General features: G+C 43.5%; 2 protein-coding genes across 5 annotated transcripts in view; one reads left to right on the top strand and one right to left on the bottom strand.

The window, feature by feature from the left end:
• Window positions 1-24: 24 nt before the first annotated feature.
• FKBP4 (FKBP prolyl isomerase 4) lies at window positions 25-20,120 on the bottom strand. Its single transcript, XM_005531023.3, has 10 exons — window positions 19,899-20,120; window positions 16,278-16,422; window positions 14,923-15,065; window positions 11,019-11,139; window positions 10,287-10,443; window positions 9,159-9,249; window positions 8,729-8,812; window positions 7,879-8,064; window positions 7,107-7,346; window positions 25-3,921 (listed from the first exon to the last, which is right to left on the bottom strand). Exons 1-10 carry the CDS (start codon window positions 19,980-19,982, stop codon window positions 3,823-3,825), a joined length of 1,350 nt encoding a protein of 449 aa, XP_005531080.1. The 5' UTR covers window positions 19,983-20,120; the 3' UTR covers window positions 25-3,822.
• Window positions 20,085-25,705, top strand: part of TCAF2 (TRPM8 channel associated factor 2) — a 23,543-nt gene continuing 17,922 nt past the window's right edge. For 2 of the 4 annotated variants that reach the window (XM_014259754.2, XM_014259752.2), the window contains exon 1: window positions 20,219-20,304. The gene's annotated coding sequence lies outside the window, so the exon portion shown is untranslated. Of the gene's footprint in view, window positions 20,305-25,705 lie in introns of all 4 variants that reach the window. The other 2 variants (XM_088052213.1, XM_088052214.1) reach the window with 2 other exon arrangements.

The raw sequence follows: 25,705 nt of genomic DNA, 5'->3' as shown, positions 1-25,705 counted from the left end.
TTCATACACGCACAGACACACGGGTGTGGCTTACAAAGTCAGTACTGTAACTCTTTATTTTTAGCTTTTTTTTTTTTTTTTTTCTCTATAAGGACATACATAACGAAGTTTATAGTTGAAGTTTACATGCATGACCTCACTTACAAATACCAGTATGCCACCTTCTGCCGGCAACCAGACCCACTTTTAAAGACAGCACGGAACTGCCCGAATATGGCATGTTTAGTGTCCTTAACAGATTTACATTCTCAAACATTTCATAGTTTATGTAGTAACAACAAGGGCACAGTGGTACTTTCAAGACTGCTCACACTTAACAACAGATGCACCATTGACTAGATTTTTTTTAGATGTACCACAGAAATCATCACTTTTTGCTTTCAGAAACATGTACAACTATCATGCCTGTGGGAGATTTTTGAAAACTGATGTTCAACAATTAGAAATTTATCATTAGGACTTGGTTTAGCAGCAAAAACACTTTCAGCCACGGAGGCTTCTATTTCCAGGAATAATTAGCAACAAATCAAGGTTATTTACTTGCCGAAGAAGTACTCTGGCTTGGCATTCCTGTCCCCTTTAACTTTTTCTAGGTCTATAAATCCCTTCTAGCCCAGTTGACATTCACAGTGTTGTTTCCCACAAGAGGGGGTAGTGCTTTGGTAGAAGTTTCTCACATAAATGGGGCTGTTACTATAGTCAGAGCTCATGGAAATCACCCTCACTACCTGGCAACCCTCAGGCTTTATTAGGCAAATGAAATCTGCATTTCCTTAAGCGAAATGACCTGCCAAGCACTGCTCCTGCCTCTGTCCTATCCCACCCATGCCATGAGATTAGAGCACTGCAGCTCCCAGCTCTCCAACCAAGCTCCAAGCCAGCAGCAGGGGCCGAATTTGGTGTCAGTGCCCAGGGGCAGGGACAGCACTGCAAGCAGCCCTTGCACCACTCCGGTGACATTTCCAGGGCCCGAGCTGGGCTGGCATTGCTGCAGGACAGGCACCGGCACTCCCCCAGCCTCCACACAAACGCTTACACAGTACTTCTGTCTCACCAAAGGAGACCGGGAATTCCCGTTGTACTACACGTTAAAACAGGGATACTCTCTGCAATACACACACAAATTCCAGCCCATGGCATGCCATGCAAACACATCTTTCTCACCATAAAAAAAAGTCAATTAATTTTAATCTGAGAGGAACAGATTTTTCACCTTTCTTCTGCAGAGCAGGCAAAAAAAATTGCCCCTTCTGCCCCTGTCTCAGAACAGGACACTGAGGAAGCTGAATTTAACACCACATAAGATAAACAACAGCTGAGTTTGAGTACTATGTTCCATGCCTTCAGACAAACAAAAAAGCCCACCCCAACCAAAAGCCCCCACAAAATTCAAAATCACACCCACCCCAAAACAAGACACACAAACTGCAGAAAGAAGCGGAATACTGAGTAATAGCTTTCTTGTGAGATCTGGGTAAGCTGACATTAAAATCACTCAGGAGTTTGTAGTTCATTAGAAGTATTTGCAGTATGTAAGCCATTATCACTTACTTTCACTTCAAAGCCAGTTACTTTCAGGTATATTGTTGGTTTTTTTCCTCTGGTCCAGTTTTGCAATGTGGTAGGTGAAGAGCGAAGTAGCAATATGAACATAGAACAAGCTCTATGCATAGGTTACAGGCTTGCTTTTTGCAGTTTCCAGCAACATAATTTTTTTTCCCCTTTGCAAATATATGGGTAAATACTGTATCAAATATTTTGGGAATTTTCTATGGTAGCAAACAACATAGAAAAATCATCCGGACACTGGCTATGTGGACAAGAAAACATTGAATGACCAAGGGACAGTAAATTCTCTCAATTCTGCGCAAATTCCAATAAAAACCCACTAAAAATTCAGTTTTCTTGAGTTTAATTGGAGCTTTATTACTTAAGCTGTGACTTCACAGTCTTCACCTTCAGCAATTTGCAAAGAGGAGGCATACAACAAAGGTTACAATACTTAATGGAAGGGACTCCCTACTGAACAGGGGTAAAGAGGGCAATCCCAAGGCAGAAGAACTGGGAGCGCCAATTTGTTCTTAAGTCTCACATGAGGACTCCTGGAAAAAGCTGATTACTTGAAGCAAATCAAGGAAATAAATTTAGAAAGGAGAACTTGGGATTTAAGTAAGCTGGAACCAGAAAGAAACAAACACCAACGACAAAATGGGGACTACAGACCTGCCAGCCTTGTCTCTGTGCCTGGGAGGATGACGGAACAGATCCTCCTAGATGCTGCACTAAGGCACATGGAGGACACGGAGGCGACCGGTGACAGCCAGCACAGCTTCACCAAGGGCAAGTCCAGTCTGAGCAGCCTAGTGGCCTTCAGTGATGGAGTGACCACCAGTGGACAAGGGAAGGGCTACAAATGTCATTTACCTCCATTTCTGTAATTTTCTGCCTTTAACGCAGTTCCCCACAACATCCTTCTCTCTAAATTGGAGAGAGATGGATTCAATGGGTGGACTGTTTGATGGATAAGAAATTGGTTTGATGGTCATACAGGCTGGTGGTCAATGGCTCAGCGTCCCAATGGACACCAGTGACAAGTGGTGTCCCTCAGGGGTCCGTACTGGGAGAAGTGTTACTGTCATCTTCATTAATGACATGGATGAAAGGGTAGATAGCACCCTCAGCAAATTTGCAGGTGAGACAAAGCTGAGCAGTCCAGTTGACACACCTGAAGGACAGGACACCACCCAGAGTGACCTGCTCAAGCCTGAGAAGTGGGCCCATGTGAAACTCATGAGGCTTTAGTAAGGCCAAGTGCAAGGTGCTGCACCTGGGTTGGGGCAACCCCTGGTATCAATAAAGGCTGGGGGATGAACAGATCCAGAGCAGCCCTGCCACGAAGGATTTGGGGTTGGGTGAGAGGCTGGACATGAGCTGGCAATGTGCACTCACAGCCCAGAAGGCCAGATGTAATCTGGGCTGCATCCAAAGGGGCATGGGCAGCAGGGGAGGGAGGGGATTTTGACCCTCTACTATGGTGAGACCCCAGCCGGAACACTGCATCCACCTCTGGGGTCCCCAGCACAGGAAGGACATTGACCTTCTGGAGCAAGTCCAGAGGAGGCCCACCAAGATGATTAGAAGGATGAAGCACCTCTCCTTATGAGACAAGGCTAAGAAAACTGGGGTTGTTCCACCTGGAAAAAAGAAGGCTTTGGGGTGACCAAACTGTGGCGTTCCAGTACCTTAAAGGGAGCCCACAAGAAACATGGAGAGAGACTATTTACAAGGGCAAGCAGGGACAGCACAAAGGGGGATGGCTTCAAACTGAAAGAGGGCAGGTTAAGATTAGGTATTAGGATGAAATTCTGAGGGTGGTGAGGCACTAGAACAGGCTGCCCAGAGAAGCTGTAGGTGCTCCATCCCTGGATGTGTCCAAGACCAGGCCGGATGGAGCTCTGAGCAACCTGGTCTAGTGAAGGGTGTCCCTATCCATGGCAGGGAGGCTGGAACTAGATCTCTGAGGTCCCTTCCAACTCAAGCCATTCTATGACTCTATGAAAATGCAAACAAACCAAGCAGAGTAAATCCAGACAGAACCCAAACAGTAAACAGAGGCTGAATGAATAAATAAAGTCACTAGGATTAAACCAGATTTATGCTGCCACTCAGCTTCTTGAACAGCCACATAAAGCTGTAACTGACTGTGGCATGGTGGCTTCAGCCTCTGCTCCCTTGAAGCCACTATCCAACCAGGTAGAAAAATAAAGGTCTAATTCACTGGAAATTCTTTCATTTACAAAACTAATGGAATAGGGGATTTTTTTATGCTTCTGCTTCAACTTCTGATTTATCTTCAACTCCATTCTGCGCATCTTTCATTTCTGCATCTTCAGTGTGGCTTGTTTGAAGAGTAGCAGATGACTAAATAGAGAGACAAAGAAAATATATTAATATGTTATACAAAATTGCTAGCACAAACATTGTTTGATTCTTATTACTTGGAAAGCTTGTCTACCCTGCCAGACTGAATTGAGACATTAGGATCTTCAGCCAAGAGAAACCAAAAATTTTCATGCATCTAAGAAACCAGAAGCCATAGAGAGGAGGTCAAAATATAATACTGCTATTAAGTGGTTATGATTCTTGATGTGGCCTGCACCCACCTGCCACACAACTTCTCAGAAGTTTAACTGAAATTAATTTGTGAAGCTTCTGAAGGAACTGCTTTTGCCCTGCTTCACTATCAATGTCATTCATTTTCAGCCACTCCCACGGCCTATCCCGACCCAACTGTATGAGACACACTTGCACTCAGCTTAAGAAGTATCTTCACTGGACAACTAGTTTTATGGAGAGACACTTCAAACTCAACAACAATGATTTGGATGTCCTGTGCAAGAGTTTAACTGGAAGAAAATATGATCTGACAATGAGGCTGCTCTAAAGCCCTCTCCTTGTGCATCTTCCTCATAAAAAAGTGTGGGAGGCAGAGAGCCATGAGGTAGGGTCCAAGGTCAGCTTTTACAATACGACATAACCAGCACATCCCGACCTTGCATTAATTTTCAAGCACAGTAAGGGGAGGTAAAAATGCCTTGGCTTGCTCATCTCAAAACCCAGTGCAATGAAATTGCTATTCTACCTGTCAGCCCAGCATCTTGAGCCATCTGTTTTATGATGATGTTAGGTAAGAACCAGACAAAACCAAGCAAAGTCTTCAGCATGCAATGCTGGGAGAGGGGAATAGGAGGGTTGGGAAAGGGGAAGAATCCTTAAAATCTAGAATATTCATGCATCAAAGGTAAATTTTTCATCCTTAGAAGCATTCCATAAAGCACACAAGAGTTAAGTCTTCTCTCCACAGAATATCTGTTAGCTAGCAATCCTGGGCTTATGATAAGGTGATAAACATCCTGACCTTCAAAAATTCACACTTCACATATGTGAACTTTTCAAATTAATGAAATTAACTACTGATGAAAGAGTGGCTGTTGAATTTAACAGACTGTGTCAGGAATATTAGAACTGCAGTCCAAGCTATCCTCTTAGCAATCAGAAGTCCTTTAGTAAACAAACTCTCTTCCCCAGAACTTTGAGCTTCTACTACAGCACCACTAATAGACATTGTCAGAGCTAGAATAAAGCAGCACTATAAATGCCGTAACAGGGAAACAAGGTTTTCTTGCATGAAAACTACCTCAAGACTGGCCCAGGGAGTAAGCATCCTTTACAGTTTATAGTTACATCAATCCCATTTCATATAAAATCATATCCATTTAAGGCAGACCAGATGGCTCAGAGAACAAAAAAAAAAAAACAAAACAAATGCACATTGCACATTCCCAAGATCATCTAACTTGTTGGGAAGAATTCACCAGGCCAGTGGCATCCAGGTGTGTATCAGCAATAGAGTGTCCAGCAGGACCAGGGCAGGGATTGTCCTCCTGTACTTGGCAATGGTGAGGCTACACTTTGAATCCTGTGTCCAGTGTAAGATGCCAAACAATAACCTTTCACTGGAGTCCAACCTAAAGGATTCCACAACTTTAAACTGATTCCATCCCCAGCAGATAGGGAAATTGGGACTAAGTGCCATGTTTTTCCAGTATCCCAAACAGTCTGCAGTGCAAAATCTGCCTTTTGCCAAGAGTATTGTTCTACGACTTATCTGTCTTAGGAGCTGAAGAAAGCACAAAAGTTTCTGTACATTTAGTGAGTATAGCTTGTTTCAGCAATCCACTCTTCCTATCTCAACAGATCTTGCTGTATCCCACACCTAGTGGATGAAGACAGATTCCCAGCAGCTGTGCTAGCTGAAAGGAACCTTCACAATAGAGCCCAACAGCTGGCAATTAAATCCTGGCATTTCAAAAGTGAAGATGCCTAACAGTGAAATAATTCTAGTTTAGCTGCTGTATCTTTATATGAGATTTTTTATTAAAGCCTACCAAAATTAAGATCCTTTAAGCGTATGTGATAGTACAGTGATGTAAGTGGCTTTACATCACTGTGTCTAGAAGTGAAGAATACTTTCTTTTAAGCTCCAAAAAGCAAAGACTGTTGACATCAGGCTGCTTCAGCCAAAAAAAGAAGAGACAGAATGAAGCATTTCATGTAGGAAATTGTCAGCTGACAGTCTGAAACAGCTGAACTGTCAGGCTACACTCATCTGAGGACACCATGCCTCGGGCAAGACTCAACAACACAGCTAACCACAGGAAATTACTGTACCAATATCCAGCAATTTTTTATTATTCTCCATACATATTCTGGAAAGGTGAAAATAACCTCACAACATACAAGCTTCTGTACTCTCCAACGTTACTGAGGAAATTTGAATCTGATATAAATCCCAGATTTATCTGAGAAGTTACAGGTCTATCTTGTCTTTCGAGACCATCAGATTTAAGGGAAAAAAACCAGAATGGTATTTTAGGAGATGCAATTCTCACCAGTAACCTGAAATGTTTCCTGCTAGCTGATACAATCTTATTATAACCTGTATTCACATACTGCCATTATTACCTGAACTAGTATTTACTAAAATTCTAGTAAAAGCTTATTAAGAAAACCATCCATGCAGCAGAATAATGAATCTTCTGACACTCCATAATCTATCTGTGGCATTTGTAATGGAGACCATCAACCACATCCTAATATCTCTGTGAGAAGCCAGATGGTACTCAGCATCCTCTGTATGACAGACACAAGTTCTCACTAGATGGGCACCCAAGGCACCAGAACAGCCTGTTCTTTGCAACAGGTTCTAGAGCAATAGGTGTTTTCTTCAGTTCTAGAACACTGTTTGCATCTCATCACTTCAGCTGCTTTCTGATTAACACTGGTCTGTTGCAAATTCAGTCAAAATAGGTAAAAGCTTTCCGTGCAATGGCTGGTACTGCTTATTTCCCTGTTCAAGCAAGATGACCTAAAAATTTTGACTGTTGGCATTTTGAGTTCCATCCCTGTTCCCCCCCAAAGGAGACTAGTTGAGTGCTCTCCTGCTATAATTATCTGTAGTAAGAAGCAAGCTGAGTACCTAAGCCACTGTTCCTTGTCTAACACATAACACTACCTCGTGTAATCTTCGGAGTAGTGTTACTTACCTTTAAGTCTTTGTCTGCGAGCCTTTGGAACATGTTGGCGTACATCTTTTTCTCCTTCTCGTGCTGCTCCCTTATTTTTTGCTGACAAGTCACCAGTTGCACTTTGGCAGCTTTGTTACTTGGATAAAGTTGTATCACTTTCTGGAAATCTGCTCGAGCCAGCTCAAAGTCATTGACAGCCAAGTGAGCTTCTCCACGACGGAAGAGGCCTTTTTCATTGTTGCTATCCAATTCAAGTGCCTGCATGCAAAAAAACCAAAACCAAACCACATTTATTTTCCTTTTATAAAAATTATATGTAGTCAGAACACCAGAGACTGCTAGGAACTGTACCTTCTGATGTAGACTTAGGAGTCTTGTCAGGACTTACTAATAAAGTGAGTGGAATACAGTAGAAGTAAGTACAAAGAGGAATGGATATAGTAGGCCATTTGACAAGAGAATCAGCAAGTCTAAGATTTAGTCAGCGATTAATCCTGCTCTTTGAAAGACTTTTGCCAACATGACTACATTCACCACATCCCAAGTGTTTCTTATTTCTGAATACTTGAATATTCTCAATATAGCAGCAAGTTAGTAAAATGTTCAAAGTGCACTAATTATGAAAATAATCTCTTGGATATTTTTAGTATACTAAAAATTCCGTACTACCCAAATGCCAGCTGGCAAGGAAGACCAAGTATCACATGGCCTGCTGTCCCTAAAATGTCTGAAGCAAGAGATAAACTGTCAGACTGCTTGTGCAGTTTAAGAATAAATAAATTCCTACTACCTTGTTACAGTTCTCCAAAGCCTGGGAGTACTCCTTTAGCTTGAGATGGCACATAGCTAAGTTAAGGTGGGCAGCAAGCCTCAGGCTTTTGGCTTTTGATTCCTCCTCCTCAGGGAGTCCTGACTCATGCTCCAGCCATGACACAATCTTCTTATACTGCAAAGCTGCCCGCTTGTATTTCCCCTCCTGTAAAAAAGGCAGCTCAATTATCACACAGCTCATCACAGTAACTTTTACCTCCCTCTCATCCCTTTTGCCTGCTTTGAGCAATAGATCTGAAAAACCCCATTTGATCAAGAAGTAACTTCTGTCATCAAAAACACACTACTTCTGAGAGTCATTCCTGCACAAGATCAGAAAATCTCTAGAGCTAGGGCTTTATGCCAGCATTCATACTTCCCTGAATTCCTGCCTTTATATTTAACTTTTGATGCAAAAATAAGGGAAGATGGGGCATTTTCAAAATGCAATATGAAGATAATAGGAAACTCTCCCTTTAGCTGGTGAAATTTCTTTGAACAGCTTCTTCACACATCTCTACCCAAATGAATGCTGTTCATACATAACACTCTCCACACAGCAGGAACTGAAACACTGTACACCTCAGAGTTATCTGCAGATACAGCAAACAGCTCTAACTGCAGAGAGCTAGCTCCCTGCAGAGTTAGGTCTTTGGATAATCCAACTGAGTTTTGTTTTTTTTTAAAAAAAAAATTCCCCTCCAGTTCTCCTGGTAAAATCTCACAGAACACCATGAACACCACTCAGAAATGACCAAAGCTGTAAACATCATTATCAACTCATATCATGGACTAAGAAATGCTATTATTACTTGGGCCCAGTAACTTACCTTGAAGTACTGAGTGCCCCTCTCCTTCACAATGCTGCTCTGTTCCAGCTTCTCATCCGTGTTCATTTCCCAGGACTCCTTAGCCTACTCAAACAGGAGTAATTCCAGTCAATTTCAATACAATTTCTAGGGAAATCAGGTAGCTATGTTGTTTCCCACTAACAGTATGGTTGAGGTAAGTCTGGCAAAGCAGAGCTTTGCACTGCTAATGAAAACCAGCCTAGAGCACAAGAGATGGCAACAGACAGGGATACAGGAAGAATACGAATCATTTCAGCCAACAGCTCCCAGCATGTCACCATCATCTCTGGCAACAGTGGCCTCCCTGTTTCACAGCACCATTCAAGGATTCCATTGTCATCGTTTAAGCTGCACTCCCACTTTTTCCCCCACCCCCAGATCTCTTTGGGATTTCATCTCTTGTTCTCACCTTTTCAAAACTTTTGAGTTTCACTTCATACTGCAGCTCTGCATCTGGAGGGATCTTAAACTTCTCATTCCCAGCACTTCCAAAACCATAGCTGTAAAATGGGCGTGGAGAGGGAGAAACAAAAATTATAAAGAAGAGTTCAAAACTATCCATCCAGCATTATTTGCTACATAGGAAGATAGAAACAAAAACCCCATGCAAATTTAGGATGTGCACAAATTATTATTACAAGACAAAGGCTTGAGGAATCCTAGCTAGAATTCCAAAATTAGCAAGTACAAGGCAGAAGAAAGAAAGAGAAACCTAGTGTTGACTGCATTTATTTTTTACCATTTCCTATTATTTTATTAGTTTTTTGTTTACTTTAAAGAAAAGCAAGTAATGCCTTCATCAAAAAAATGCCCCCAAAAAGCCAAACCAAAATAACCAACTTTCAAATCACAACTATTGGCTTTCATATTCATGGTCTGAAACTGAGCATTGCCTTCAGAGCACCTGTATTTTAGTTCTATTCTTAGAAAGCAAAGACAATAAATACCAAGATTAAGTGAGCAGCTGTACACTTAACACACTGATCAACAGGAAATACCTACAGAAAGGTACTGCAATGCAACTCCAGTAAGAAGCTGCATATTAGCAGGAAAAACCTCTAGATCAGATTGCTTTCCTTTTCTGCTCTCATCAGGCTCAGTTACAGTTAAAAAAAAATTAAATGAAAACTGAAATAAATTAAAGTTTGATGAAAACAATCTGCAACTGCACTTGTTTCAGATGTGTTCTCACTGAAAGGAGAAAATTCAGCCCATATCCAAACCTACACATGCACTGTTTTACAGTAAGCAGTCGTGAAGAGGGATCACAAAAATCTAAGTTAGAGAGCAACATTTTTAAAAAATATTCAGAGGTCAACATTACAGAGACTTAAGTAAATATTTCTGCACTGCTACGGCTTCCCTATGAAGTGGCAAAGCAATCTTAGCTCGATATTTCTCATACATAAATTTTTTGGGGCCAATCCAAGTTTTTACCACAGCAGTGAAAAAAGCTGAAAGGCATTGTAACGAAACATTTTTTTCTTGCCAGAAAAAGTGTAAGCCCTTCCTATATCAAGCACCAGAAACAGCATACCTGGGTTTGAGATAGAACACAGATTCCTCAGATTTCTCCATTTTTTGAATTGCTTTCTCCAGACCATGAGGAATATCGAAGTTTTCACCTTCTCCAATCTCAAACCGCAATTCCCGCTTGTCAAAAACACGATCTCCGTGTCGGCCTTCAAACTGGACTGGTAACAAAAACCAGAGCAACAGAGAGAGAAATCAGAAGGGATCTATGTATGGCAGTGGGCAGGTTCCCAGGAGAGCACAGGGAACTCTATACAGGCAGGCAGGACACACAAAGTGCCAAAGCCTCCTTCTGAACGGTCTTTTCTCTTCTAGCAGCTACCCATGGCATAGCAGCTACAGGCAGCAAACAGAATTTCTGCTGTTAAATTTAACAACCCCTTTTTTTTTCTGTTCATTGAAGTGTTTGTTTTTTCCACTCTGATGACAAATACCAGAATGACTTCCCCTCTTGTTCCTCAGCACATGGAAATACTTTATGAGGATCAATCACCTTTTGTGATCAGATAAGCACTTCAACAGATTCAGTATCACCAGAAAGCACAGTTGCTGCTGGAAAATGTAAGCCTTGCTAGAAACAGGAGAAGGAAAGCTTACTCTAGGTTGTTAAGTTATTTATTACAGAAAAGAGAAGCCACATATTCCTCTCCCTCAGGAAATGCAGTTGTACATTGTGAAAAGGTTCTGCCATCCCACATGACAAATCCATTCGCTATTTGTGTAAGAACACACTTACTCTCTACAAGTGCATCCTCATTGGGCCTGGAGTAGCCCTCCCCTTTCTTACGGATTCTTCGGATGATGCCACCATCTTCTTCATCAGTGAGGTCCTCCCCCTTGAACTCAAAAAGTTCAATCTGTGGAGGGAACAAAAGTCTTGCATTTATTCTCATTAGACCAATTTAGTAAGTCACAGAATTTTTTTCTCCAGAAAGCTTTGAAACTTTAAACTCGTTGCTATAATCAATTGTTCAGGATTTTTAAGAGCTAATGTTAATGTAAGACACAGGTATTCAGTCTGAATATCTGTATCTTCACATACCCTCCCAAGTAAATGTAAATCATAGTTTGAAGTGAGCCTACCACGATGACATAGAAAAACAGTCTAGTTACTAAAGATATTCGTCATTGCTGCTATGAAGCGAAGGAAAAAAAAAATCATATCCTATGTTTGAGTAAAACAATAATGAAAACTATTCTTAAGTACTAAAAAACAAGCCATTATAATCAGCATTGTTTAGACTACCTCATTAAAAAAAAAAAAAGGTTCAGAGCTAATGCTGTGGAAGTTCCTGACACTGGACTTAAGATAACTGGAATGCAAAAGGAATTGCATATCCTCCAGTACTTCCACATTTTATTTTAATTGGTACCTAGTAACAAACAATATTCTGGTCTTTCTCTTCAGTCAGTCTGAAAAAAGTCATTCATGAACATCCTACTGATGACCATACAGGTGTGTACCTCCCCTTTTTTTTCCCAGCCCAAACAATACTATTCTGTGGAATAATCTATCTATTTATATTGCTCAGCAAAAGCAATCATGAGGAAGAAAAAACAAAACCACCACCACATTAAAAAAAAAATAACTTCCATATCATAGGACATGCATTATTTCATGTCATAAAGAAATGCTGGTGTGATGACACAGGTACAAAATCTCTTAATGTAAGTTTTAGAGGATCTTTTGTAAAGCAACTTCTATAAAATTTTGGTATGGTGATAGGCACTTGTAAAAGAACCCTGCTGATAATGTGTAAAGTAGTAAAAAGTAAACCTTGGTAAAACTAAAGAAGTGGAAACTTAAGGAGACTTTAGCTGCTTGAGAGTCATAGTACTTTAACCTAATAAAACTTGGGAAAATTTTCTGGATCTAAGTTCCAACCCACACGCAGCACTGCTTACTTGTTGCAGCCAGTGAGCCCCAGGCTGTTTTGTTGGGGAAGCACAAAACCATCATAGGCAGCTTGGTGCTTTTCTTTCTCTCCTCTTCCTTCAACATAACTGCTCAGGCAAGCATTAGGGCATATTAAGACTCATGAATGAACCACTACTTTCATCTAAAATCACACCTAGAAAATGGCAGGGCCAGACTGGCAGCATCAAGAGAAGTCCAGTGGGCAGTGAATAACCTGGGTGACTGCACCAGATGGACTCAGTTTGATGGAACAAATCCCCTCTTGCAGTTCATGCTTTTATTTATCCCAATGTTAGGTATTACTTCTTGTTAAAGGACAATGAAAGCTTCTCTGCTTTCTGCTGTCCACATGCATCCTCTGTAGTAGTGCTAAGCCCTTAAGAATGCCCCACTGTGCTGCCAAGGTAGAAGGCCTTGAGCTTTTAGCTTGTATTTCAGCCATCAGTTCAGCACTGATTACACCTGGTATCACTTGCACAGAAGCACACAGCACTCCAGCATGTGTCGTTTGATCCAATATAGCTGAGCCAGAAGTAACTTCAGATTTCTATGTAAGAAAATCCTGTTTGTGAACAGCTCTACATGATGCTATTTTTCAGAAACAGTGGTATTAATTTTGATGTACTCAAAGTGAGTAAGCTGTCATCCCTTAGTGGACACTACCTGCTAGCAATATTTTTTAATCCTTCCATGCAGAATATATCCTTAATACTATTACTGAGAAGTCCAAGGGAAAAAAAAAAAAAAAAAAGGAATGCAAATACACTATCCAAATGCAAAGCAAATGCAATATCCAATTATGTGAAAGCCAATGGCACCTGGCCTGTATCAGCAATGGTGTGGCCAGCAGGACCAGGGCAGTGATTGCTCCCCTGTACTGGGCACTGGTGAGGCCACACCTGGAATCCTGTGTCCAGTTCTGGGCTGTTCAGGAAGGACAATGAGGTGCTGTAGTGTGTCCAGAGACAGGCAGCACAGCTGGGGAAGGTTCTGGAGCACAAGTCCTATGAGGAGCTGCTGAGGGAGCTGGGGGTGTTTAGCCTGGAAAGAAAAGAGGGTCTCTCACTTTCCCAAACTCCCTGAAATGAGGCTGTTTGTTGCCATATGGGGTCAGTCCTTTCTTCCAAGAAGTCACAGAACAAGAAGAAATGGCCTCAAGGTGCAGCAAGGCAGGTTTAGAATGGATATTAACATTAGAACAGGCTTCCCAGGGATGTGGTTGAGTCACCCTCCCCAGAGGCATTTAGGTGTAGATGTGGCACAGGTTAATGGTTTAGTGATGGACTTGGCAGTGTCAGATTTATGATTGGACTCAATAATCTTGAAGGTCTTTTCCAACTTAAATGATTCTATGTATAATTTACCCTTCTTAACAGATGCTCATTGTTTCCAATAAAATCTAAACAGACTTTCAGTCTTTACTCTAAGAGCTATTTTCACCTTTCTCAGATATTAGATAAAACATTCCATCTCAGAGCAATCGTCAGTTTTAAAACTTTCCTTATGTCCCCAATTGTAGGAATCCATTCCATTGATTAAGTGCTTTAGAGCAAAGTAATTTTAAAAATCACACTTGAAAAAAAGAGTCTGCCTTCTCTCAGGTAAAATTTATTTTGAAGCAATTGTTGACAAATTGAACTGTTTCAACAGTAAGAAAAATACATCCCCTCCAAACCCTGTTGAGACTGTCAGGGTATGCTCCAGAAACAGCTTTAATGTCATCCTACATGGAAAAATCAAAGACAAGTCTCAGCATTCTGAGCAACCATTCTCACTTCTGAAATAACACACAAGAGACAGCTGCTATTTCCACCCCCTTTTGGGAAGGAGGGGGAAGATGTGGGGGGAAATGACTTTTAAGATCAGCAGGAAATAAAATCTCTCCTCTCCTGGTGAGGCTGAGAGACACCAAGGATAACTGGCTCCATGCTCACAAAGACATGCAAGCTCATCTCTAGGAGAGCAGCTGGCCATGTGAGTTGTCAAACTGGGTTACCCAGCTGCCAAACTCAAGATTGCTGAGTCTGTCACAAGGACTGAGTGAGCGCACAAGACTTCATCTGTGGTGGCAGGATTGATCAGTGTAGCCTGGATGCACAGAGAGACTTTGGTAATGAACCAGCAATCTGAATCCAAACTGGTTTTATGGTGCTTTACAGCTGACTGAAACGCTCAGCTCTACAGAACAGAGTTCAGAATTGCAAGACTGTTCAAATATTGTATTCCAGCAGTTTACATGGGGCAATTACCTCTTTTCTCCCAGAATTGGCTCTGAAGAGTTAATGTTGTAAAGAAAACACTGTAAGTATAAAAATTGTATTATTGAGTACATTAATTGCTCTTCCTGTTGTTGAAAACCTCACAATATTAAATATATTATTACTCTCAGTGTTATGAAGTGGACTAAAGATTTAATTTTCTTAACTACTTCAGTCTATCACTGGAATAGTCTATCACTTCCAGCCTGCACTTTGCTGCTGCAAATCACTCTGTAACTGCAAAATTACAACTGAACACTGAAGATCATTCAACTATTTTAAAAACTCAAAGAGAAAGGAACCTGAGCCATTACAGAGCAGTTGCAGCCAGACTAAAATTCTGTCCACGCTACCCAAAACCGACTGTATTATTTTCCTTAGAAAATGTAACAATCCTGTTTTGAAAGGATATTGCATCACACATTTTTTCAAGCATACAGTTTTAGTGACCATCTCTCACATACCTCAAAAATCAATGTAGCATTGGGAGGTATCTTTGGGGGGCTCCCAGCTGAGCCATAGGCATATTCTGGTTTACATGTAATCCGACAGATTTCACCGATCTTCATAGTGGCCACAGCAATGTCCCAGGCTTTGATCACCTCACCTGTACAAGTCAAACACCAATCACATGTGAAAAGTATGATCAGCTGAAACTGAGCATCATCATTTTGGCATACAAAAGCTAAGGCAGCAGAAATACTGAAGAATACTTGTGCTCACATTTATGTACATCAGTTTTAAGCTTAACCAAATTCTGAAGTTTCCCAGGGACCCAAATTTGGCCCAAACATTTCTTCATTCTAGGTGTAACAGCTCTTTTCATAGAATAACAGAACACAGACACCAGCTGAAGTGTTTGGCACAGTCTCAAGTGTGAGGAAGTAACAATAAACTCTTCCAAGAGGAAGGCCTTACGGTGAGAGATTGCCTGCTCCTGTTTTGAAAACAGTCCAAACCAACAGCCTTTTCTGTTTGTACTTTTATCAGCTGGCAAAGAACAGTACCAGTGGTAACTAAAAGTTACACACATTTGTAACAGAAAGGGGGAGGAAAGTAGAAGCAATCCATTCAAAGGGAAGAAAAGCTGTAACAATATCCCCTCTCTTACTCAAGCTCTCCTAATTGCTGCTCCTGTCGACTCATCAAGCAGACCTTCTATTAGTCCTGTATTAATAGGTAGAATTAATATCATCTTAAATTGCAGTGCAATTAATTTATCTGTTTTTTAAAAAGGAGGCATTATTCATTTTTTAAAAAGGAGAAGGTAAGAAACTTTCAGGGAAGAACACAAGATTGAGTAGTATGATTTGCTGGAGGAACAATGCTTAGATTTTCAAAAAATTAATGACTTTGATAATGAAGAGATGCTCAAAGATTCCTATGTGGGTTAACTTGAGAATTTTGTGGAAAAGAGAGTATGTTTCGTCACGAGCGAGCTGACAGCTGCCTGTGTACCCTTGTCCCAGTATCTAGTCACAATTAAACACCCCTGAACTGAGGTCTGCCCCCCAAAAAACCCCAACTAATAAAATGCATATTCTGACTATTTAACTATCGTTCATCTCTACATTTCAGGACAGATTTGCTCCCATGGAGTGCTTTGTCTGAGGCCTGTGAATTCTTCAGCAGGCCTCTCAAGGGGCTACTCAGCTCTCTCATTCAGAAAAATCTCCAAGACATTCAGACAGGTTGATTCTAAAAGAATAAACTCTGAAAACAAGTGTAAGTAGCACTTTTGAAAAGCCAAGGAGCCACACAAGGAGATCCCCATCTCAATTATTACCAAAACTGATCAACAGTAAACACAAGATATTACCTTTCCCCAAGTCAAATGAGAATTTGTCTCTTCTGTCCAGACTGGAGTCAAATTTTGTGCCATCGAGAAGCCACCCCGTGTAATGGACGGTCACCTTATCACCTATCATTGGAGACTCTGTCCCACTGCCTTCTCTCTTGACAACCTGAGAAAAACAGCAATCAGCATTAATACCGTGGAAATCAAGTCTGCCTGCCCACTGGACACGAATCACAAATACCTAGATATGTGTGTTATCTCTAGTAGACAAAGGATTTGCAGTTTTCCTTCAGTCACCTGGAACTGGACTGGCTGTTCTTTCTGCAGATTAGCAGTGCTGCAAATGCAGAACCTCAAGATGGCTGTGCTGTGATACAAGAATTTAACAGGCAACAGTTGGTGCCAGCTTACAGATCTCTGCATTAGGCAGAGCTTTTTCTTCTCTATTCAAGTATTTGCCTCATCACCTATCACCATGCCAGAGTTCAGTGCTCTAGGCAAAGCTCTTAGGAGAATGAGGTGGTTCTTCCTATAGAAAGTCTATTCCAACACTTAACCTGAAATTATTCGAGTTAAACTAGGCAATTTAACAAAGGTTAGCAGTGCCTCACCCCAAGCAGCTAGTTCCATCAGCCTACAGAGTAACACTTGAAAATTATTTATTGCAATAATTTTGTCTCCCTGCAATTCTGACATGGATGGCCAGCACCCCTGTCTCACATACAGCTGCAAGGATTTGATTTTCTTCTCAGAAGGTTCCCCAGCCTACCCAGCAAAACAAGCATTAAATAAATCTACATTATTCAGAAAATGCGGACAATCTCTCTGGTGTTTATTTGAAGTTTATATAAAATTAGAGAATAATAGTGACATATGTCACAGGCAGGGACGTGAGGCCTTGCCCATAACAGGATTCCTTAAGTTCAAATTTGAATTTTTCCCAATATAGATTGAAACCATCTAGCCCCAAGCCAAAGTTCTGCATTATCTTAGCCAGACAAAAAGGGACCAACGCAAGACCCTATTTGCTTGCATCACAGAGACCTGGAAAACATTCTGTTATGGAAGATAAACATCTATTCAAGGGCAGTTACAAGGCATCCCTCTTTTAAATGTCATGTTTCTATATCAATCATGTTTTTCACTGAAGGACGCAGACCTTTGGGAGTCTCCTTCACAAATTTCAGTTTCCTGCAAGCCACCACCATCAATCTCCCACCGGGCCTCCCACCATCCCTATGACTGAACATATACATATACATTCATATACAACTGAAATGCCAGGACCCTCCATCCAAAACCAAAGGTTCGCCATCAGTAGCTTCTGTCAGACTAACAAGCTGAAAGCATCTCACTGAAAGCATAAAAAAACCCAAACAAACAAAAAAACAAAACAAACCACAAACAAACAAAACCTAGGAAAAAACGCTGCCTGCTGTTTTCTAAGGAAAGGATGTTCAACATGAAAAGGGATGCCTGACTTCACACAGCACACCGTCCCTTTACCCTGCACCAGCACTACAGCAGTTATTAGCATTAAAAAACTGATCTACTGATGTCTCCCCAAGGAAGGCCAAAGTTCACGAAACCACTCTCACAGAGATAAGGAAACAAAGTATGAGAAGAACACACGAATCAGGTAAGCAACGTAACCTACATCATGCTTAGGCATAAATCTATATAAAGCAGATGCAAGCTAGCACTTTAAAGCAGCCAGTCTGATGCAATTTTGAAAAATTAACTGCATTTAATGGAAATTTACTAAACTTTATCAAATACCATATTCTTGTAGGGTCATAGTAAGGTATTCTAAAGTAACAGATACCTCATTTTCATTATTTATACAGGTTTTTTTTTTTGCATTTGTTCAATTTTGAATGACTTAAGTTTTGCTGCTGCATATGGCAATCTTATTTTCTGTAAGGTTTACATTTCCTTTTCAGATGGAGAAACAGGATTTTTCAGTTCATATAGCATTTCAAATGGTTTATTGCCAAACTTAATTACTTATTCTAGGAATTGTGTAAGCATATTCAGCAATATCAGGTAAAAAACTGTGGCTACTATTCTGATATAAGGCTAATGGGCAAGTAAACACACTCCTGGAATCACTGCAACAATACCAGTACAAAAATGGTGTAGGTTAGTTCAAAGCTAGACGCTTGATTTCAAAAGATGCATTTTGCACTTCAGCAATTACAAGAAAAGTAAAATCCATGAAGGCTGGACTTTGTGACCTCTATGGTATTTTACCTATCATGGCACAATCTCAATTTTTGTGATTTTCACAACCTCACTTTGTTTGCTAGCATTTTCTACTCTCCTCCTCTAAAAAAAGGAAAAAAAAAAGAAGAAGAAAAAACCAGCCAAAAAAAATACTTGCTGCTTCTCCATCATCAAAAAGTAGGTACTGCATGAATCAGGCACACCAGACCCTCACTGCCTTCTGCCATGCTCAAGGGATCTGAGCCGCAGGAGACCTGGGCAGCCATGCAGATGGTAACTCTGATCTGATACCGTACCACATGCAAAACTCAAAAATTCTCACCTAAGCATGCTAGCATGAAACACGGAAAAGCAGAAATATAGCAGGTAATATCTACAATCTGCTCCCTGATACCCCTCCTAAACGGGAGACAGCGCCTCCGTAATGAACCCAGAATTTAGAAGGCTCTAAAGGTTAAACACGGAATTTTGCCTTTGCTGTGGCACCCCTTTCTCCTTCTAAACACCCTAACTCCGAAATTTTACTGCGGTTGAATAACGCTTCTAAATAACCGCTGAAGTTTGTAGCAGAGCCTGAGGAAGTTTCTAGAGATATGGAAATAGGCAACGTCTGACAGAGGAAGTTCGCGCAACTCCCCCTCACGGTATAAATCCTGCTGCCCTTATCGCCTGCCTTCCCAGTACAAAGGAGAGCAGCCGCTGCCCCTCGGCCGCGCCGGGGACCTGCCCGGCCGCCTGCCCAGCGGCACCGAGGGGCGGCCGGGCCGCTCCGGCCTCCGGACCGCGCACCTCGGGCCCGGGGGCTGCCCGGAGCCCGCGCCGGGGCCTGAGGGGAGGCTCGGCCGGGCACGGCGGGGCCGGGCACCGAGCGCACGTGCCCTCCCGGGGCTCCATCTTTAATTCCCAGCCCCGGACACGTGCTGAGGGGGCGGGGATGGACCCGGACCCCCACAACCCGCGCTGCGAGCCGGACGGAGAGCTCAGCCCGCCTCTCCCTCCCGCCGGGGAAAAGCCCGACAGCGGCGAGAAGCGCCTTTTCCCTGAACAACCCGTCCCCCGTGACCCCGAGCTCTCCCGGCGGGCAGCCCGGGCTCCGGCTCGCCCCGGCCAGGGCGGCGGGAGCCGGGAGGAGCGGGAAGCCCCCGCGGGCGGCCGGGCAGCGCTTGCGCAGCCGGGGCGCGCTCCCGCCCTCCGCCGCTGTTGTTTAATCGCCCGCGCTGCGCCAGCCCTGCCTGGATGCCCGGGGACCGCCTCGACCCCTTCCCCGCGGGGCACACAATGGGCCCGGTGGGGCCAGGGCGCCCGGGGAGCACCCGCTCGCAAACCAAGGGGAACGCCCCCGCTCCCCGGCGGCGCGGGGACCCCTCCGCGCTAGCTCGGGAGATGCTGTGGGGATGGGGAACAGGCGCCCAGTACCTTGAGGACACCCTCATCCTGCTTGGGAGTGATGTCCACCCCCTCCAGGGGAGCCCCGTCCGCTTTCATCTCCTCCGCCGTCATGTCGCCTGCCGCTGCCACCTCTGCGCAGGGAACGGCCGCCTCGCGGGCTCGGTGCTGCGGTGAGCGCCGGGATGAGACTGGGATAGCGCCTGGCTGTGCCTCCGGCTCCGGGCAGCGCGGTGGGGGCGGGCGCCGCACGCCTCCTTCCCTGCTGCTCTCGCCGCAGCGCCGGCCCCTGGTCGGCGAGGAGGAGGAAGGGGAGGGGAGAGGGAGGGACCGAGAAGTTTCTAGAGCGGCCGCCGGGCTGCCGCAAAGCGCCGGGCCGTGCCAGGGGTCGGGGTGAAAGTGTGCGTCGACCCCGGGGGCGGAGAGGACGGCGGGGGTAAGGCAGCAGCCGCCTGGCCGCGTTACGCTCCGGGGAGGTGGGGGCGAAGGAGAAGAGGAGGAAGAAGAGCTTATTTATGACAGGAAGGATGGCGCGCTTTTATAGCGCCGAGCTTTCAGGGCAGGTGCGCCCACCTCTCGCTGGTGATGCAGGGGAGCCCGGCCCAGCAGCGAGGAGGAGCTGCTGCGTCCTGCCTTGGGGAAGCTTTACTGGAAGCTCCACTTGTAATAAAAGTAACCCGTCTGAGCCTTCCGTTATAGCCACCCTGGACAGATGCAGGGCTTATATTGTTTTTGCCCACCTTCGCGCCGTACTGGGTGGTCCCGGGAAAGGTAGTACAAGTGGGCACAGAAGCACCGTGGCCACAGCGAGCGCGCAGCCTGGGAAGCTCGAGCATCCCTTGGTTGCGGTCCCATTGGGAACCGTGTGCTTGAGAACCATTTCTTACCCAGGACCAGGAAAGGTAAAGACATGCATGCTTAGGGCACAGAGTGAAAGATCGGTGGCATGCCCGTCTATATCCATCCGGATAAAGTAGCATCGATTTGTGCGTCAACCTGCTGCTGCAATATTTGGGGATGCACAGATAGAAATAGCGCTCCCTCTTAATACGAAGAACATTAGTACAAATATGCAGGGATAATTCTGGGCTACTCAGTATCTGTACATGCCTCACGAATGGTAGGGTGCATTTGGCCGAATCATTTCAAAATCCAATTATGTAAAATCGGGGTAAAGCCGTAACCATCACCTTCGCCGCAAATAAGGAAAGCCAAAGTGTTAAATGGGGTCAACCTTCCACTGCAAGCCTTGAACCCCCGCCCCGCGGCGCCGCAGCTTTGCCCACTCCTCGCATAGGGCGGCACCTTTCCCGGCTGTTCTTGAACTTTCCTTCCCGCCCGCGCCCTCGGCTTTCCCGGTGGGTGCTGGGCGCGGGGCTGGCGCAGCGCGGCTCCGCCCGCTGCTCCCCGCCGGCGGCTCCCGAGCAGCGCTGGGCAGCGGGAGCCGGGCCGGGGAAGCGGCGCGGAGCCGCCCGCTGCTGCTGCTGCCCCCGCTGCGCTTGATGCTTGCTGTGCGGCGTGGTGCTTGCGCCTTCAGTAACAAAAGCGGTGGCTGAAGGGGAAAGGAGGCTCGCGGGCGGGCGCGCAGCGTCCCGGAGCTGCCTTTCCAAGCCGCATTGCCGTCTAGCGGCACTTGCAGTGCAAATCCCTGGAGTAGGAGCTTGGTCTGTGAGGGTACAGGCTGCATCTGACCTGACCGGAGCTGCTCTGTGCCAGCGTAAATCTGTGTCTGTGCCTGCTGCACAACGACTGCAGCAGCCTGAGGTGGGCTCTGCCGCTGCCAAAGGAAAGGAGTGGCAAAAGAGACTGAAAGAACCCGTAGTTACTCTGGCAGCTGGGTGTAAACTGCAAAATCTGCAGGTTTCCCCTGAGAAAAAACATTCTTTTCAACCTCACGCAAATGTACACTTCAGTTTACTTTCAAACTGAGTGAGAAGGGAGAAAGCAGAGAAGGAAAGTGGTTTCTGTGTGCATTTGGTCTAGAAGCTTCTAGCTGCTCTCGATTTGCAATTTAACATGGATGAGTTATTTGATTGCAGATTACATCTGTAGGAGGTACAAAACTGGTTCTGTGCATAGACTCTAGACCTTGGTACACTGAGGAACACAGAGAGAAGCATCTAAGTTGGTTCTGGTCTAGCAGGTCTTGTTGGGGGAGGCACAGCAAAAACACAGGAGATAATTCTTCATCTAATGAGTCTGTAGGGTGCTAAATTTACAATCTCCAGTCAGCATTAGCACACAAGTTCTCCTACGCTCTCAATTCATCTGACATCTTTTTTTTCATTTAAATTTTCTAATAATAAACCAACTGTATGTTGGTTTAAAATAAATCTTTGTAGGTCATTGTGTCTTATGTTTGGCAATGAAGTTTCTGTTTAGGACTGGTACTTTTTCAGACGTGTGTTTTCTACTTCATAATCCCGCATTTAAAAATTGCAGAATATGTAATTGGTGCCAAATTATCTACAACTGCCAAACATGCCTGAACCAAGTTTAATAAAGTGATAAGTAGTAGAAAGGAAAGGAGATCTTTTAGTGGAGATCATTTACAGATGTTACACAGCTCATATTTCCAGTCATCCCCTAGTTTTCAGCGTAGCAGTGCAAGCCCTTACATAAGCAATTTAAACCGAGCACTGTGAGTTAAGTTCCTTAGTAACTTTTCAAAGACTGTTTAGATACTGTGTGAGGGCCTCCCTGAAGGGCTGTGTGTACAGGGCTTTATGGAAAAGGGGCAGAGGAGCAAAATGACAGTGAGTGTCTGGGGTGATGTCAATGCCATAATGCTTTCATTAGGGTATGGATGGAGGGAAGGCAGGTCCGGACAGTCTCTTTCTTAAGCCTCTTCTAAGGCCTGCTGATAGTACCACAGCATTGTAAAGGCACCTCATGCCAGGCCTGTTCTCAGAAGATATGTTACAGACACAAAAGAAAGATTTTGGAACTTGATGGGTAGGCTTAGGTGAAGAGAAGATTAAAATTTTGGCAATAGCTTTCAGGCAGAGAGATAGACAAGTGAGGTGATTGCCTAAGGCAGCAGAGAGCATTCTGAGGAGTAAAATGTCCTGAAAAAACAACGAATTCCAGCAAGAGTCTGGAACAGCCTCCCAGGACGTGAAGCCAACCTAAAGCTGGTCAGCAACATGCTAGATTGAGGAATAGGTTTATGTAAGGACTTGCTAAAGATCACAAGGCTTGGACTTAAAACATAAAAGATGGCGTAGGCCAACACAGCTCAGATACAGCTTTATCATCAGGTCCTACACAGGCAAGAGTGGGACTCGAGGTGGCTGAAAGCCCATCAGGAAGGGAGGACCTTTGGGGTGCTGTCAAAGGGTTGGCTTCCCAGGTATGCCACGGCTGGAGTCACTGCACTGTGTGGGTTGACCAAAGCCCCACTATGACACAGTGTGGCCTGGAAGTTCACTTGCCAGCTGTGTTGATCATGCTGGCAGCACAGACTCCCAGGAACTGGGGAAAGGAGTGAGGAATGCATGTCTGTACAAGGTCAAAGATGACATTTCGAGATAACAGCAAACAGAGTAACCAAAAAAGGAATGACCCTGACTATTCATTTGTGATTGGAACAGGAACTGAAACCATGCTCATCAAGAGCACTGGGTTCATGCTTAATTGGCTTGAAAGGGCTGAGCATGGGGTGTACGAAAGGAATAAAGGCAGAAGCCACAGCACTCTGTGTTGACTGGCACTGGCCACCAGCTGGCAGGTGGACAGACAGCCAGACATCAGCAGGGTCACCCTGATGCCAGGTGCCAGGGAACACAAAATCCAACTTAGTGTGGCTTGAGTGTGGTGAAGACCTTCCTGGGAAAACTAATACAAAAATATACATCATACACCATGGGCAACAGCGATAATTTGTGCACCCAAGTTATTTGAAGTAAGGCTTTAAAACGTTGATTGATTGTAACAAAGGGTTAAGTAAACTTTTTAGTTTTGTTTTTTTTTTTTTACTTGGCATACATTTCTTCTGAGGGATTGTTTGGTTACTGTTGAAATCCCAAGGAAACTCCAGATGCTCATCTGTGGTGTATCACACTTATACTGAGCTGGAAAAGAACGTGACTTAATAGATCAGGGACAGCTTTAATTATTTCTGCTTGCTGCATTACAAAAAATAATAGCGGTAAGGAGTATGCAATGCTCAGTTTATGGAATTGCACATTTTTTTGTTGCAATAAGCAGTGCTACCATTGAGGTCCACAGTAGGGCACAAACCTTCATCATTCTGACCCTACACTCGTATTTTGTGTGACATGTTAATGATAGATTATTAAGTTGCCCATCACCTGAGTTTTGCCCTGCCTGTTCTTCAGTCTCAGCATCACTGAGCTGTCCTGGTATCCCTGCTTTCCCTTGCTCCCCAACAGGATATATCAAATCAAGTTCTGTGCTATCCTTTTCATCTGGGAGGGAGGAAGTTGTTGTTTTTCCATATTTATGACCACATCTCTGTGGACTGCAGTACATTGGCATGGCCCATACACAAAGACCATCAGAGCTCTTTTCTGCTCCTTTTCAAATGAAGGCAGTGGTGTTCACTCATCCCCTGCTTTAAAACCGAGCAGCATTTACAGGGGAGTGATCTGAGTTGTTACACAGCAGGCCTGCAAATGAGACTCAACCATTCCAGCTCCAGACTGGAAAAGGGCCCTGTGTCTCCATTTCCCAGGAATTTCTGTGCTGCTCAGCTCCCTGTTCACCAACAGATGTCAATGCTTTCCTAAAATTACAAGCTGTAGGACTTAAAATTAGGCGAGGTCTCATTTTTTAAAAATGGTTCTCTAATAGGGTTATGATTTCTTCTGTGCTTCTGTACATTGATTTCTATTATTTGGTGATTTCATTTATGTGTCCTTCTTAGATCCCAGGTATACATTTCCAAAAAGACTAAACAGCACTTGTTTGTATAGACATCTCTTCTGTTTCAGTGTATCCCTGTCTTTACCAATTATAGCTCATTAGCTAACTTTCAACTCATAGAAATTTAGTAAAATGTATTTTAATCGAGATGTTATTTATTTTTTCACATGCAAAATTAATTTAAAAATACCTGATCATGTTTCATCAATTGGTTTAATTTTGTTCTTTCCTTGCCTTGAAAGTAATTAAGATTAGTGGACAAATGTATGTTTAGACATTCAGATTTTCTATTTTTTTGCATCCCATTGACCAGTGAGTGTACTCTAATGCATGCATGGTAACACCAGAAAGGATGGGCAATTCACGTTGTTTTTTTCCTTAAACCACTGCAATGTTTTACTAGGCTTGGTAATTGTAATGTTTTATAATTATTCACTGTTGGCATTATCACTATTGCTGTGAAATGCCATGTGAAGATAGTGCCAGTAACAGTAATTACACATGGTAATTGCCTGATTGATTCTGTTGCACTTTTACTAAAAAACTTATTTTTTTCAAGGCTTTATCAATTTCAGTCTGTTTCCTAATCACTCTTAGGACTGTCATTGTTAAAAAATAATAAATACCTGCTGTAGCTTCCTTTGATAATTGCTATCTTGATCTAATTTTAGAGTTCTCATTAATTTGCAACCTAATCTACTTTTTCTTTGGCTCTCTTTCCTTTAGATGTATTTAACTTCATTTTTTTTATTTTTATTATGCAATTCTGGAAAGGTTTTCTTAATGTATTTTTTTTCCTAATTTTTTGTTTCCCATGCAAGCTTTCCTGCTTGGCTTCTTCTCACTTCTCCATCCCTTTTCCCTGGATGTGCCAGAGGAAGGTCAGATTGGATGTTAGGACTATTACATTGTCTCGCCACTGTTACCATAAAAAATTTCTTCTTTTTAGC

This window comes from Pseudopodoces humilis, chromosome 2 (assembly GCF_049639895.1).
Source record: "Pseudopodoces humilis isolate 2021_Gansu_Grassland_sample_001 chromosome 2, ASM4963989v1, whole genome shotgun sequence".
Classification (NCBI taxonomy): Eukaryota; Metazoa; Chordata; class Aves; order Passeriformes; family Paridae; genus Pseudopodoces; species Pseudopodoces humilis.
Note: the sequence above shows the minus strand (reverse complement) of the source record. Positions and strands in the feature narration are given on the sequence as shown.